Source organism: Orcinus orca, chromosome 12 (assembly GCF_937001465.1).
Source record: "Orcinus orca chromosome 12, mOrcOrc1.1, whole genome shotgun sequence".
Classification (NCBI taxonomy): domain Eukaryota; kingdom Metazoa; phylum Chordata; class Mammalia; order Artiodactyla; family Delphinidae; genus Orcinus; species Orcinus orca.
The window spans coordinates 21,433,248-21,449,232 of NC_064570.1; the positions used below are offsets into that span (position 1 = coordinate 21,433,248).

At 43.0% G+C, this 15,985-nt stretch overlaps 2 protein-coding genes across 10 annotated transcripts in view; one reads left to right on the forward strand and one right to left on the reverse strand.

Moving 5' to 3' along the window:
• LOC125960724 (basic proline-rich protein-like) overlaps positions 1–2,321 on the reverse strand; it is a 38,568-nt gene extending 36,247 nt beyond the window's left edge. The window contains exons 1-2 of the mRNA XM_049695629.1: positions 1,950–2,321; positions 1,124–1,835 (exon numbers count right to left, since the gene is read on the reverse strand). Of these exons, the coding sequence (XP_049551586.1) occupies positions 1,124–1,835; positions 1,950–2,321 (1,084 nt within the window). The remainder of the gene's footprint in view (positions 1–1,123; positions 1,836–1,949) is intronic.
• HIVEP2 (HIVEP zinc finger 2) overlaps positions 749–15,985 on the forward strand; it is a 193,126-nt gene continuing 177,889 nt past the window's right edge. For 4 of the 9 annotated variants that reach the window (XM_033405994.2, XM_033405986.2, XM_033406036.2 and 1 more), the window contains exon 1: positions 1,473–1,611. The gene's annotated coding sequence lies outside the window, so the exon portion shown is untranslated. Of the gene's footprint in view, positions 1,162–1,472; positions 1,612–15,985 lie in introns of those variants that run through there. The other 5 variants (XM_049695566.1, XM_033406013.2, XM_049695568.1 and 2 more) reach the window with 2 other exon arrangements.

Genomic DNA, 15,985 nt, shown 5'->3' on the forward strand with positions numbered 1-15,985 from the left:
AGGGCGGGCCGCGTTCCCCGAACTGGGTGCGCCCAGGGAGCCCTGAAGAGTGACCCCGGGGAAGGCAATGGGGGCATTTCGAGCGCGTGAAAAGTTCGTGCTTCCGCAGGGGCAAGGGAAGGGCTACTAAAACACTTTGCAAAGCTCCAGAAATGCAGCCAGGAGCTACAGTCTGATTTTGTTTTTCTTGACCGATAGCATAAATGTGAGTAGAGGCGGGGGCGAGGGAGAGGAAAGGGATCAGAGGTACCCGGACAAAATCATAAAGACAATACTAATTATTCTATAATTCCGTGTGTCTTCAAGACAGGGAACTATCATCTGGGGAATAGGGAAGATGGGGGTGGGGGGAGGAGGTTTCCACATCCCTAAAGGAAATTCTCAGGCTCCTAAAGACGCCCAAGGTTTTTTTTTTGCAAGACAAGTAGAGACCGGCTCTCCGGGGAGATCCCCGACCGGAGCGAGCGGGAGCGCGGCCGCGATCTTCCCGCCCGGAGCGGCCTTGGCAGGGCCCGGCCCTGCCCTCCCGGTCGCCTCCCTCCCCAGTCTCCCCGCACGCCGCTCAACCCTCTCTGTTCGCCGGCTCCAGACTGGTTTTTCTGGTTCAGCCTCCCTCCCTGGGACGCGCTGGGGGATCCGATGACGTCGCTGGCTGAGTCTCTCCCTCTTCCTCCCTCCCTCCCTCCCTCCCTCCCTCCGCCTCTCCCCCCGCCCGCCCTCGCCGCGCACTCCTCCTAGTAACTTCTGTTCGGGGAGGCGCTGCCAGGAATAACCCGGTGCGTCCACAGACCGGGAGGGGAGGCGGCCGCTGCGGCTCCCGCACGCAGACTACTGCGGCCCGGGCCTCGCGGCTCCCTCCTGAGCCCGGTGGCCCCTGCCCCGGGCCCATCTCCGTACCGTGTCAGAAAAATAAATAAAGGGAAGAGGAGCCTGGGCAGGCGGTCGGGATCGCTTCCCTCCCTCCGCGCCCGCCCTCCCTCTGTCCTTAAGGAAATGCTACCAGACACCCCCCACCAGACACGCTCAGCCTTGGCGAGGAGCGGCCGCCGCGGCAGCGAGAACAAGGGCACCAGGGGGGTTTCCTCCCCCTCCTCCTCTCCCTCCTCTTCCTCCTCCTCCTCACCGTCCTCCTCCTCCTTCTTCTCAGCGGTGACTTTCCAGGTGAGCGGCCGCCGCTGCTGCTGCGAGGATCCCCCTCGCCCGCTTGGGCTCGGGCCGCCGCGTCGCGCCCTCCTCCCGCCCCTGTCACCCGGCGGCGGCCGGGAGCTGACAGCCGCCCGAGGGGCTCGCGGCCCGGAGGCTGGCGGCCGGCGGGAGGTGGGCTGGAGGTGAGGGGGTGGAGAGGAGGCGAGCGGGGCGCCGCCGAGCGCTGTCTCTCCCCGCCGGAGGAGGGTCTCCACAGGAACATCTTCGGTGACTGTGGCACAAGTCTTGGCCAAGTTGTGTCCTGGACGTTGAAGCTCCCGGGAGCCCGGAGCAACTTGGAGGGTCTCCCGGCCAGTTAACCATATTCCTGCACGTCTCGACTTTGGGGTACTGGGTGCAGCCTTGGGGTGCGTGGACAGACCATTCGGGCGAGCAGAGCGGCGGGAATCTAGGTTCCTCGGCTCGGTAAGTGGCCTCGGCGCGGTGTTTTTCCTGTCTCCTTTAGCATTAGGAACTCGTTTCACTTTACACGAAATCGCCTCCGCCGGACCCCACGGCCCCTCCCGCCGCGCGCCCCCGGCTTCGGGCGGGCGTCCAGAGGGTGAGGGTCGGAGGGGGCGGGGATGGGGGAGACCTCGGGAGGGGGGTCCGGCGCGTTGGGAAATGCGGGGAATACCCTGGCCGAGGAGCTATGCAGACGAGGGGACGCTGCTTTGCGTAAGGTCCTGGGTGGGGGGAGGAGGGGGGCGGCGCGGGAGCGCTGGAGGCAGGAATGTGCCTGGTTACTAATGAGGGACGTGCACCGGCGTGCACCGCCGGGCCACCGCTGCGGCTGCCGCGGCCGCCGGCCGCCAGTCTTCAGGTAGCGGGGGAGGGGGCCGCGCGGCGCTGGCCGGGGGCGGGCGGCCGGGCGGCGCGAGGGCCGCGCCGCCGGCCTGCGGCCCAGCGTGCGCAGCGCAGGAGCCGGCTGTTGGCATTTCGGCGACTCCTTTCTCCTCGCGAGCGAGGAAGGAAGGAAGGAACGGGAGAAGGAAGGAAGCGAGGAAGGAGGGGACTGACTCGATGGAAGGTTCAGGCGGAGGCGCCCTCGGCTTGCGGGTGCACCGGCCGCAGAACGGCTCCCCGCGCGGCGGGCTGCCCGGGGGCGCGCGGAGACGGGTGGGGGCGGTTTGCATGCGTGTTCCTCTGTGCGTCTGCCCGGGGACCGGGAAGGGACATGTGTGTTTGGGCTGTGCACTGTGGGGAGCTGGGTCTGCGCCTTTATGTCTGTTCCCTGAAGTGGGTGGAACGTTGGCCCGTTCCGGGAATGTTCCATGACGTGGTGCAGCCACAGGAAGGGGGTTAACGAGGGGCTCTCTGCCGCGGCGGCTCTGCCGGCTGCTATCAAAGCAGATGTGCTGCCGCTGCTCCTCCTCCTCTCTCACCTCCCTTCACCCCTCCCCCCGCCTTTCCATTCTGAGCGTCTGGTACTGGTAGGGGTGAGACAGGAAAACACTGCTGGGCGGGGGGTGGGAGTGGGGATGGGGGTGGGGATGTGTGTGTGGTGTCTGTCGTATTTGGTGGGGGAGACTCCAGATCTGCTCTGCCAGCCCAGCTGTTATCACAGATCGGTGCGCTTTTTACGCATGTGCCTCCCGTGTCCTGTCCCTCTTACATAACACATCCAGTGCAGCAGAGGACACGAGAAAATGCGACCCCAGCCCTCCAAGCCCAAACTGGGTGAGGGGATAGAAGGTCAGGAAGTGTCCCTCGGTGTTGTCCTTCAGGGACGTGGCTCCAGTGGGGGAAAAGGAGGGGGGAAGGAGGGTTTTCTTCAAGTGGCTCTTCTCTTGTCTGACTTGAAAGCATCTAAGTAAAAAGGACCGCAGGAACTAGTCCTCTCTAATGGGAAAGCTTTTACATGCTACGCCGAAGAAAAGTGGGTACTTTAACCTCGGGAGTGCAGAGAAGAGAGAGGGTCCTTAATAAAGGCACTCGGAGGAGATGGGCAATAATACGTGCGGGGTAGGGGGCAGTGGGGATGGCTTTGAGGGGACCGGAGGATTCCCCTGATAACAGATAGGTTTCGCTGGAGGGTTTAGGACACCTGTAATGGTTTAGAATTCGCACAGGAAGCGGAGTGTGCAACTGACATTGCAAAAGCCTTACTCTCTGCACAGTTACTTAGGCCTAAAATGAACATAAAAAGGCTCGTTTCCGGTACTTTCATTATAGTGGAAAATTTGAACTGATTTTTCTCCTTCCTTTTTTTTTTGCCATTTTAAAAATAATTCAGTCTACTTCCAAATTAATATTGGTACCCTCCCCCATCCCCAAAGGCTAGACCTGGGTAAGTCACAAGAGAACTGTGTTTTTCTAGCATGCTCAGAGCCCTAGTCAAGGGCTATTGATTTTTCTCTTCAGTACAGTTGTTTCTTCTGTAGTGCATAATCAAGCCCAGAAATTACTTGAAATATTAATAAGATACCTTTTAATTAAATTTGCAATGATCTGTCCTCCTAGAAAAAGGCAGTTTAACTTTATTAGAAACATTTCCTCTAGTGATATAGTAATCTTTGGTGATATTTGTCCTTGAGGAAATCAAGTTTAAAAAAATATGTGCATATATATTATGTGTAGTATATATTATATATATTATATTCATATCACATATATATATCAGAATTTGCAAATGTCCTGTGCTTTTTCACCTTATAAGAGTGCCAAAGCAAAATTTTAACTAAGAAATTGTGTAATGAGTAGATTGGTTTTGATTTTTAGGATATAGGCCAAATAGTTTATCAAGACAGAAATGCCCTCCACGTGAGTAAAATGCATATCATTTTCATTATTCAGACAAAATTCCTGTGGAACACCAAGAAGTCATGGTACCAGATGAAAACTGTGCATTTTCATTTTGAGGTGAATGGGATTTACCAACATCACCTTAATGATAGTGTGCTTCAAGTGTCATAATCCTTTTGACCACTAGGTTGGAAATGCAGTATATTTCTTATATACAGAAAAATGTTATATTACAATGGTGAATCTTTTGAAAATTGTCTGAGTTTCTTGCTTTGAACATAGGTCAGGTATAAAACAAAATCTGCTTGTTGGTGACTATATTTCTGTGATGGTGATTGTATTTTATGTGGTTGGCTTTATTAGAGACTGCTTTTATTTATGTAAGGGTATTTATGATTAAACTGATGTGAAATTGATTTGGGGACAATGTTGAGAATGGTAATGTATTAATGAAATTACAAATTAAGATATAAGTGATTTTTAACTGGTTAGATCCTTGTGGAGGTCTTTGGAAAAATACCATTAGAATAGATAAAACATGTCTATATTTCTCTTAAACATGGAATGTAAAAGTGAATTTACTATGTATATATTATCACATAATGAAATCATGCTATTTGACTACATTGAAAGATTAGCCGGAAGAATCTTTTGATTGATCAGGCTCCGTTTACATGAGATGTGTTTACAAATGTTCTTGTTACTATGAAACCAAAACAGAGACAACGTGTATGCAGGTGTTCCTTGTGGAATAATGGTACATGTGTCTGCTTGAGCTTTTGGCCCTTTGTCACTGTTCAAAAAATTAGGCTGAATCTTTTACGCTGATTCAGTCTAAAATGAAGAATCTTTAAGAATTTACCAGTTTTGTTTTTTGAAGCAGGACTTATTTCAACAAGCAGCAACAACAAATAACATGTACTCTATCTGTGTTGGTTTAAGATTTTTGAGTTATCAGTAATTAGCTGAAATTAATCAGAAAGCTTCAACATACGGAAAGTAGCTTTAAAGACTTATAGAAAATGTTATTTGGCGTGGAAAGTGTAATCCATTAAGATAGGGGATAATTTAATACCTGATGTGGTAATTATTATAATAAGGGGAATGTGGCTAAGATCAACTGGGTAGATGGTGGTGGATCAAACTAATCACCTATGTCTATCACAAATAAACACTGTTTTCATGTTTGGTTCATAGTCAACATCAATGGAACTCTCTGTAGGTCTATGCAGTAGACCTGTAGGTGGAGAAATGGTTTGCAATTTAAATCTCCACCTGACAATTACAATTTAAATCTCCACCTGACAATTACAGTGATATGCTTCTGGTTAATGTATTTATATATGAATTCATTGTGAATCCATATTTTGGCTAAAACTTGGTAGTATTGCACCTTTTTAAGTGATATTATAAAAAGGAGCAGAGGCAGTTTTCTAACTCAACTCAGTGGACTTCAGATTTCATAAGGAACTTCAGACCATGTGTGTGGCTTTGCTGTAACCACAGGGGCAGAGCGTTCATTAATCTTGAGTAAAACTATAGTGAATGTTCCAGTGAGTCTTCTCAAAGTTTGAAGTTGTGGGTGAACACAGAAGATGGCGGGAAAATGGGAAAACTTTATGAAAACAAGATTGTGCTTATTTGAAGCAAATTTTGTAAGTGATGTAATTTTCTGTTCCTGATATTTGATCACAATCAAAAGCATTGCTTTCTATATACTATTTATGGCAACTCTAACAAAAAGGAGGTTATAAATCAGTATTTGTAGCTATGAGATGGCTCTAAATAATTTGGAAAAAATATTTCAGCATTTTGTCTATTCCTGTGGAGCAACACCCAGGCCTTTGTTTACAAGGAGAGGACACAGCTTACTTGGTCTGTGCAATCTTTGGTTTCTCTGAGGTGGATCATGGCTACTAGCATGAAGTTAGATATAGGACTATACCGTCTTAAACACTGCATTTCGAATAGAATCAGAACTGCTTGATATTTTGTGTCACTATTGTCCTGGGCCAAATAATGTGCTGCTAATCTTGACATATACTCCCATTACCCATCATGTGGAGTGTTAACTGTGATGTGTGATCTATCCCACAAGTGTCCATAATGTTAGATTTCCTAACAGTTACAAATTTGGAGTCTGACCATTTGACATATTTGAAGAAAGTCCTTTGGAGAGAAACGATGGAAATGATGTTTGTGTGCCTTAAGACAATTCTGGGCAGAAAGCAGGTGGGGTTTGACCTACCCCTTCGGTCACAAGATGGCTGGATGTAAGGTCAGGAAGTACTCAGGGATGTCCAGCATTTTTGACTTGTCACTTCTAATCTTAGCCCTTTCTTCAGAGTATTATGACAGGTGCCCTCGTTGTCTTGATCAATGCAATTTATTTGTCCATTCATTCAACCAGTATTTACTATGGGTCAGGCCTTGTGCTAGACACCAAAGGTATAATGATGACCCAGACCAGAAAAAGAGCTTGTAATCTAGTGGGGCTGACAGATAGTAATCATGAGGTTTGTTATAAGTACTATGGAAGAAATGTAAAGGAGTGTATAACAAGGGGTCTACCACCCCTGTCTGGGAGTGAGGAAGAGGTCTCTCTGAGGAGGTGATGTTTGGGCTGAGACTGCAGGATAAATAAGAGAAGAAAAAGGTAGGTGGGGAGAGGGAGCATATTGTACAAAGAAGAAACGATGCAAATGCGCCGAGGTTGGGGGATATACAGTGTTTTGAGGAGTTGAAAGCAAGCCAGTGGGGCTGGAGGGCACATAACAAGAGAGGTAATGCAAGGTGAGGCCAGAGCATGTGGGCATGTTGACCACATGAATCATTATCTAACTTGGCATAAATGGAGACTGTCCTTGGCACATCAGGGCAGGTGATGACCCTACTCTTAGCCATGTTAGAGACTGATCATTGGAGAGGGAATTTGGGGGGCAGGGCCTAGAAGCTGGAGGAGGCTTATGTATAGCATGTGTCTTTTCACAATGCTTCCACATAAATGACCTCCCTGGAAATTTGTTATGATTTTATGTGCTGACATTAGTTTGAGGGGTTTAGTTGTATAATTATTTGCAGATAATTTTTTTTAGGAATAAATAATTTGTTTTAAAAAGTAATTATTTGGGGCTCCAGTTAACCAAATTGTCCAGCATCATTGATTCAGTTAATGAATAACTGCAAATTCAAAAGTCTCTCCAAGGTCACTGTGTGAAGTAACCGATTAATCTCTAGAGCCCTGCATGAGCTGGGTCCGTATGATTCTAAATAGCTACTAAAACAGTCAATTCCCCAGATAATTTGTCTACATTTTTGCAAATATCAGAAAGTTTAGAGAAATTTGGATGTGATTTTTTTTACTTTCCATATGATGAGGAATCAGTGTAATACATACAAAAGAGTATGAAGGCAAAGAATAGAAAAAAAGAGGTTCTTGAAATACAGCATTCCTTTATGCAGCCTTGGACTAATATTCCATTTTGTCAGCTGTATCATTTAACTATTTTCTCCCTGTTTTAAAATTTATATAATGTAGAAAATTCTATTTAGGTGGCAGAAAGGGTATGTAGTAATCCCAAGCCTGAGCTGTGGAGTCATACTGGGCGTCAGAATGAGTAACTGACAGAATAAAAGGACAAAGATCCCTGACCGCAAGAATTTTACAGTCTAGAGAAGGCATATGGCTTCTAAGTAAACTTTATTAAAACTTACTAGTGATTTTATTTGAACTAATTACAGAGTCACAGAAAGTTATAAAAGTACTGCAGACAGGTCCTATGTACTCTTCACATGGTTTTTTTCCCAGTGGCTGCCTTCTAGAATGAGAGTATTATACCAAAGCAAAGAAATTGATATTGTTATATGGCATGTGTATACTCCTATGTCTTGTTACCACAGGTATAGATTCATGTAGCTACCCTGCTGTCAAGAAACAGAACTAAAAGATGTTCCTTGTGCTGCCTTGAGGAGGTGTGGATATAGATCATACCTATCACCTTTCTCCCCACCATCCCTAAATCTAGACAATAATTAATTTGTTCTCCATCTGTGTAATTTCTTCACATTAATAATGTTAAATAAATGGAATCATATAGCTACAGCAAAAAAACAAAAAAACAAACAAAAAAAACCCCCCAAAAAACAAGTGAAAGCAGTGTATAAATGAAGGCATATTTTTTTCCAACAAGAAAGATTAGAAAGTCTTTATGGGAAGACGTGATTTTTTTGATTGGGGGCCTTTGAAAGTTGAGTAGAATTTCAGTGAGCAAAAAGGGAAGGGAGAGGGGCTTCCGTGGTGGTGCAGTGGTTGAGAGTCCGCCTGCCGATGCAGGGGACACGGGTTCGTGCCCTGGTCCGGGAGGATCCCACATGCCGCGGAGCGGCTGGGCCCGTGAGCCATGGCCGCTGAGCCTGCGCGTCCGGAGCCTGTGCTCCGCAATGGGAGAGGCCACAACAGTGAGAGGCCCACGTACCGCAAAAAAAAAAAAAAAAAAGGGAAGGGAGGGCCCCAGCATAATTTGATCTGTAGTCGTGGGGAATAGTTAAAGTTACGGGAGGGAAAGAACAAGGTGAGCCTGGGAGGGCATATTGGTTCCAGATCCTGTGAGGCTGTATAGCCCTCCTAAGAAAGCTGGATTTCACTTAAGGTTTTTGAGCAGAAGAGTGTTGCTATAATATGTATGTTTTAGAAAGATTATAAGGGTATAGGGGATACTGCAACTAAGACCCGGCGCAGCCAAATAAATAAATAAATAATTTTAAAAAAGGGTATGTGAGTTGGATATCTTGGTAGCTAAGAGGCAGTAAAATTCCTGTAACGCCCAAAAGAGAAGTAACTACTCTCTTACTTCTACTTGGTAGTAGATTGATACTACTGCCTAGCAATAGGAATTCTTTCATCCTGTTAATGGACATATTTAAAGCACCTTATAAAATAGTAACAAGAGTGATTAAAATATTTTGATAAACATGGCCAAATAGATATGGCAGATTGTCACTCTGAACGAAGTTTTAAGTACAGTGCTGCATTACAAGTACAGTGCTACTACAAAACTTTTTACTCCAGAAAACACTCATAAATATAATAGTGAAAGTTGACCATCAAACACCAACTTATAAAAATGGTTATACTTAGAATTACAAGGTATTTGTGTTTTTAGGTATAAATATTTAAGAAATGAAGAGATGATTCATTTCATGGTTCATTAGAATGCTGCTTTTATCTGATACCCAATTGTACCTAACGCACGACAATACTGGACAGATAGCCTACTGCAGTGGATTTGAAAAGCAGTGTTTTTTTGACAAAGATTTATTTGGTGGTTTCGTTTTCTCTGAAAAAGAAAGCAGGAGCTCACTGAAGCTCTTATTATTTGCATTGTGGCAGATTCACTTAATTTCAGAAGCTTAACAAATAGATGGGACTTTTGAAACTAGGCAGTAGGTAAATGTAGACACACCCTCATTTGTATTTGCTTGGGGATCTGTAGGCATGCATGTGTGTATGGGCACGTGTGTGCACGTGAACACACACATATACTAATCTTAGAAAATCATATGTATTCCGTGAGAAAGAAAATTTTGATACGTAAAATACAGCATAGTAATTCTCATCCTCATAGTCGCAGGAAGTATTTCTTTTAAAATGGAGATTAGGTCTAATTCTATAAAAAGAAGATGATAGGAAAGGTAATTTAAATTGGAAGCAGCTTTGTTCACTAAAATGCTACATTCATTTGAAACATGTTTTATTTCTTTTGGAAGCCAGACAACTAGTTTAATAGTGTACATGTGAAACACTAATTGGGCTTGTTAATTGGATGCAGTTAAACTGAGGTTATTTTATACTGCTTAATTGTCTGACAGTGACATGCGTTGCCATGCCTGTGTAATGTGAGGCAAAAATGGGGGGGTATAGTGGGAGTGGGGGGCGGAGGACGTAAGGTCTAGTTGTGTCTTTGCAATTAACTTTCTGTCAAAACTTGGAAACAGGTCGTTTTAAACTCTCTGGACTTGACTTGGAAATGGAAAGGATGGGAACAGATGGCCTCTAGAGCCTCTTCCAACTCATATTTTATCAGTTTATAAATTCTACTTTGTAGTTATAGAGAATGCAGTGTCATTATATTCAGTGATTATGGTATTACAAGGATGAACTAAACACTTAAAAAAATCACCACAGTGCCAATTTAGCAAATCCGTTAGAAGGAAAGGAATTTAGGCTTGAAGGGCACTTAGTCTGTGCAGGCTTCAGACCAGGCACTCTCCAGTAACAAACCCGAGAAGATTTGTTGCCATATTCATGGTTACACTTAAGGAAAGGGAGACTCAGAAAGGTTAAGTGGTTTTTGCAAGAACACTCTGATAGTTGGTGGTGAAGCAGGATTTGAACTCAGGGCCATTTGGTTCCAGAAACGTTTGGTCTTTTCACCATTCCATGCAGCATAAGCAATTGTTTACACATCAAAATTATTTCAAAAATTAAAAAAATCGTCAACGATTTTATCCCTTAGCACAATGTTCTCCACAACAGTTTATGCACATCTGCCAGTGGGAAACGCAGGTAGCCCTAGGGGTTAAGAGCCTGGTTTGAAGTCACACAGAACTGGGTGAATTCCAGCTCCATGACCAGCTGGGAGAATTTATGAAGGTCGGTTACCTTTCCGAGGTTACAAAATGAGGATGATAATATCTGTTTAAGGGCCACTGTGAAATTTTTATGAGAATGTGCACATTCTCTCAATGAGCACACAGTAAACATTTGATACCTGGTAGCTATGATTACTATTAAGAAAAGGTGAGATCAAAAGAAATGACAATAAAAGACTTACATTTGATTGAAATGGTTTAAGAAATGAAGTCAGAAGGCACTTGTTTTTCAATAGTTAACAAATGCAAATAGCAATTAAAGTTCGGGGTGTTTTTCCTTTAGCTCAGCCAGTGCTACACTAGTGAAGTGAACTAAATTCTCTGGTTCTCTGTGGATCATCCTTCTGGAGTTTTTGGTCTAAAAATAGGCTTTGAGCCTGGAATTACCCAACTTGAACTTCTACGTAAATTGCAAGAGCCAGAGAATCAGTATTTACCCCTGGGGCCTTGGGCTTTCTTAGGAGACCAGCTAAACTGTTCATGGGACTGCTGACTTTTATTGTTTGTTTTTTAAAACATCTTTATTGGAGTATAATTGCTTTACAATGGTGTGTTAGCTTCTACTTTATAACAAAGTGGATCAGCTATACATACACATATGTCCCCATATCTGTTCCCTCTTGCATCTCCCTCCCTCCCTATCCCACCCCTCTAGGTGGTCACAAAGCACCAGCTGATCTCCCTGTGCTATGCGGCTGCTTCCCACTAGCTTTCGATTTTACATTTGGTAGTGTGTATGTGGGACTGCTGACTTTTAAACAAACACTTATTAATTCAACAAAAACTTATTAAGCACCTACTCTGGAAAAAGTGCTATTCTAGATACTGGGGATTCATCAGTGAACAAAATAGTGAAAAAAAAAATTCCCTGTCCTCATGGCGTTTACATTCTAGTGGACTAATTTAGAAACTTTTTATGGCATATTCAGCCACTGTGCTACTTTCTAGTGTTTTTAGGAATTTCTACTTTTTTTTTTTTTGGAATTTCTACTTTTTAATTGGGTCTCTCAACCCAAATAACAGTTATAGAAGCATTGCAAAATCTTACTAAATCAATAATGAAAATATCCCATTTATTATATATATATATTTTTTTCTTAGTAAGGTAGTTTTTGAAGAGGTACTGTTTTTATATGACTAAATATTATAGCATTAGTTTTTCTGGTTTTTTGTATTTTGGCTGTGCCGCACGGCTTGTGGGATCTTAGTTCCCCTATCAGGAATTGAACCTGGGCCCTCAGCAGTGAGAGCACGGAGTCCTAACCACTGGACTGCCAGGGAATTCCCCATAGCATTAATTTTTTTTAAAAAGTTCCTCTTTATGGTTCAGCATTTCCCCTCTTCATACCTGTAGAATCAGGTCCTGGCTATTTTTTTATGGGGAGGAAAAAAAGATGGTTTACAAATGACACATATTGTAAAATGCATTGCTAAGCTTGCTAAAGGGAAGCGATGACCACAAATTATATTTGGAATGTATATTTTTAATCTTATTTAAATGAATTTTTCAGTTTTTAACTGATAATTTTTGTTATAAAATTTCTAGTGGGTTAGGATGGTTTACACTTTTACAAAAGTGTGGTAAACACAGTGCGTGGTATGCAGTAGGCACACAATAGATGTTTGGTGAATGCTTAAAGTCATAATTCTCAAGAAGCTTACTGTCTACATGGTGAGAAAAGACATTTGACCCAGTGTAAGAGAAGGGGTCATCAGAACCACACAGGGCATGAAGTCCTGCTCTCCCACACACCCAGTCCATCAGTCTGCTCACCCTTAACTGCTTCTTCGGTTTTGTAAAGAAGTTCTCCAGGAAACAGCTGCCTCACCGATCCACGCTGCGATCACAGACACTTCTTGAAGCCATAGTCAGCGCCTCCTTGGGCTCTGCACTTCCCGTTTTGTTTTTATAGCCAGGGCACAGATGGAGTCATCTTGAGGTATTTTTTTCCTACAGTTGGACAGAGAAGTTTAGAGTTGAACTGGGATTCTTCTGTACAGGACAGTTTTCTTTGGATGTCTTTTGTTCAGGGTGCTCTGAAAAGGAAAGCAGTGTGAGGATGGTCATTGCTCAGGAGGGTGGGGTGTGAGGAAGAGTTGTTTCTTGGTGGGCCTGCTTGGATGAATTAGCAGAAAAGAGAGAGTACTGTATATATTCCTTTCCTCCTTTGAAGACGCTTGCCCTATGGAGGCAGAGAAAAATGAAGAAGCAAAGGCTGGGGGTGAATCTTTTCCTCTCATTTGAAGCTAGTGATGAAATCTGGCGTTGCAACTCAGTAGTGGCCCATGGGACAATCCTGATGGCTGGCCCTGAGACTTTATGGACAGGTCATGGGAAGTTCAGCTTCTCCTTATGCAAGGAACAATTATCAAACTTTATTCTTCTTTTTTCTCCTGATGCTTACATTTTGAATAATCCCCATTTCTCTAAGCAAGGGAAAAATCCAGAGTTAGAAACATTGAATTAATTCTCTTTGGGAGAAATAGAGATTTTGGGGGGTAAAATGGGGATTTCAAATATCTCTTGTGCCCGCATTGAGAGGGTGTGCTCATCAGCGCCCACGCCAGGGGTGCAGAGGACACCAGAATGGCTGATGGGAAACCCTGATCCCCACTAGTCTATTGCTTGCCTCATTATTGATTTTCAGAATGATTCAGGCCAAGTGACTGTACCTCTGTTATATTTCACTGTTTCTTCATCTGTAAAAAATGAAGCATTGTTTATAGCACTGCCCTGCCTCCTGGGAACAGAGCAGGGTAACAGGAGAGAACTGGAACTATTTTTAGGATGTGAAGCAACACTGAGTTTTGAGAATAATTCAATTGTTGAAAAAAAATCTGATGCACAGCAATACATTTGTGACAAGGGTTAGTAGAGTGTTCTTGAGATAATTGACTGCTACTGATGCAGTTTATCACAGGCATATGTAACTGTTTTCAGAAAGATCACGGTCAGTAGCTCCATAGCTTGCTGTAATATCCCCGATGCATCTAAATTTTGCGTAGGTCACTAATGCACATGTGTAAAAATTTCGAGATACTTATACCCATGTGAAGCAAAAGAAAAGGAATCCAAAGACATTTGTTTTTGAATTTGTAATCTGTTTACTTCTTCAGATGACCTCAGTAATATTTACGATGAACTTGTTGCCCAAATTTAATCAAGTGTAGCTTTTGAAATGGGCCAAGTGGCTGAGAATATTCAAAATGACCTTTAAAAATAAATCACCTGACAGTGTAGAATATAGCAAATAATGGGATGCTGTGTGGAGATTAGATTTTTAAATGGATAAACTCCAAATTCGTTCTGTCATCAGTTGACTTTTGTCCATGTTTGGTGAGAATTTACTAATGTTAAACCTAATAGTGTCTGAAAATAGGTATGATGGATATTAATAGCTGATCTGGAAAAAATTTTACATTCTAGCTAATAATCTCAGGAACTTATATTGTGAAGACATTGTCCTCATAATTTGTCTTTCTTTTCCTATATTCTTTTGGGTTATATAGAATGGGAACAATGAGAAGTAAATAGAAGACATTTTGAAATTAATAACAAAGTTTTCCTGGCTTTGAAGCCTGCTGTGATTATTGTAACCTTTCTTATAGCTGTAAAAGCAGTCAGTGTCTAACAGTATATTTAACATTTGTCATCTCCTTTAAGCCAACTGGTTTTGGTTTAAGTTTCATAAAAAATTTTTATAATATGCCACAAAATTGTGTAAATCAGACTACTGTTCTTATGTCTGACATGTAAGTATTTCTGAAAAATGAGGCAATGAGACGGGTAGGCATGGGGAAATGGGATTTTGAGACTCTTTTGGAATATGCAAGTGGCCTCCGTCCTTATTCAATGGAACCTCTCCTTGTGCTTTTTTCCAGACAGGTCAGATCTTGGTTTTGAACAGGCTGCATCTTCAGTATCAGTTTAGTGTTTTGTGGGAAATTTTACCTCTTCCTGTCACTCTGATACAATGTGTGGTACTGCAGTGATGACTTATTTAGGGCATCCCTTAAAGTGCCTAATTTGAATTATGCTGGTTAATTTCCTTAAGGGTAGGATCTGATGTATTGATTTGCCAAGTGGTGACAGGACACTTTGCAATGTGAAGTCTTTCATAGCATTTCAGGATTAGAGAAAACCATCATTAAATCCCCAACTGAGCAAGTAGAAATCACTCAGGACAAATCACCAAGGACTGCCTGCATTTGGTCTCTGCTTACACACCTCTTCCTTTCTTAGGGAGGCCTTTTCCACTCTTGGACACTTCAATTTATCAGCAGTTGAGCCCTCTGCCGCTATCCAGAGCAAGTTTGCTTATCAACTTGCATGACAATCTTACCATTATTTAAAGATAGCGATCATGTTCACCGTAAGTATTCTTTTCTCCAGGCTAAATATCCCTAACTCCTTCAGCTAGACCTCTTATTATGTAGTTTTCATTTTTATTTTATTAATTTCTTTAGGGATCAGGCTATTCATTTCTGGAATTTACTCCAGGCTATTTTTTTTTTTTAATGAATCCTCAAAAAGAATTACTTATCTTCAGTTACTCTTCAGAATATATCCTCTTGCCAACTGGCTTAGAAATGTTTTACAGAAAAGGCCTAGACATGTTTGCTGAGACTTACAACTGGAACAGAGCAGGAATGTCTAATAATATAATACAAACCTATTTTAACATATATAATTTTGGAGGTCCTGGCACGTGTAAGATATATGGGAATATGAAATAAAGTATAAATAGAGTATAAAATATAAAGAAGAGTGTTTCACTATTCTCATCATCAAAACTTTTTTTTAATAAACTAAACTTAAATAATAATTAAGGCGAGCTTGGTCAGTGAAGGCAGGTTATAAGCAGAGGGGTTTTTAACAAGCGGTTCCCTTACCTGCTGTTCTTTAAGACAAGCTCAACAATTTCTGGTAATCACCAGTTTCTCTTAACCCTATGGGGCACGGTTTCAAACTGTTTACACCTGTGAGACTATCACTACAATCAAGATAGTGAACATAATCCTCACTGCCAGAAGCTTTCTTCTGCCCCTGTGTGTCATCATCAAAACTTTGACAATTTACTATATTGAGGGAAAGAACTATGCAAAGGAAGCCATAATTAAAAGAAGCAGGTTAAGTACCACAAGGGAGGCATGTATGAAGTATTAAGGTGCAAAATCACCCTTGGCTGGGGATATCCAGAGAGGCTACCTGGGAGGAGACGCTTTAGATAGGCCTTGATGTTGACAGGCACCAACCTGGGAAAGTGCCAAGAGTGTTTTCAGAAAAGCATCTGATTTGAGGGCAGCACAAAATGCATATTAAGTGAATGTTGGTGAAAAAGTTAGAAAGGTTGGGGTATGTTGTCTGAGGGCTTGTATTTCAGCCTAAAGAGTTTGTACCTAA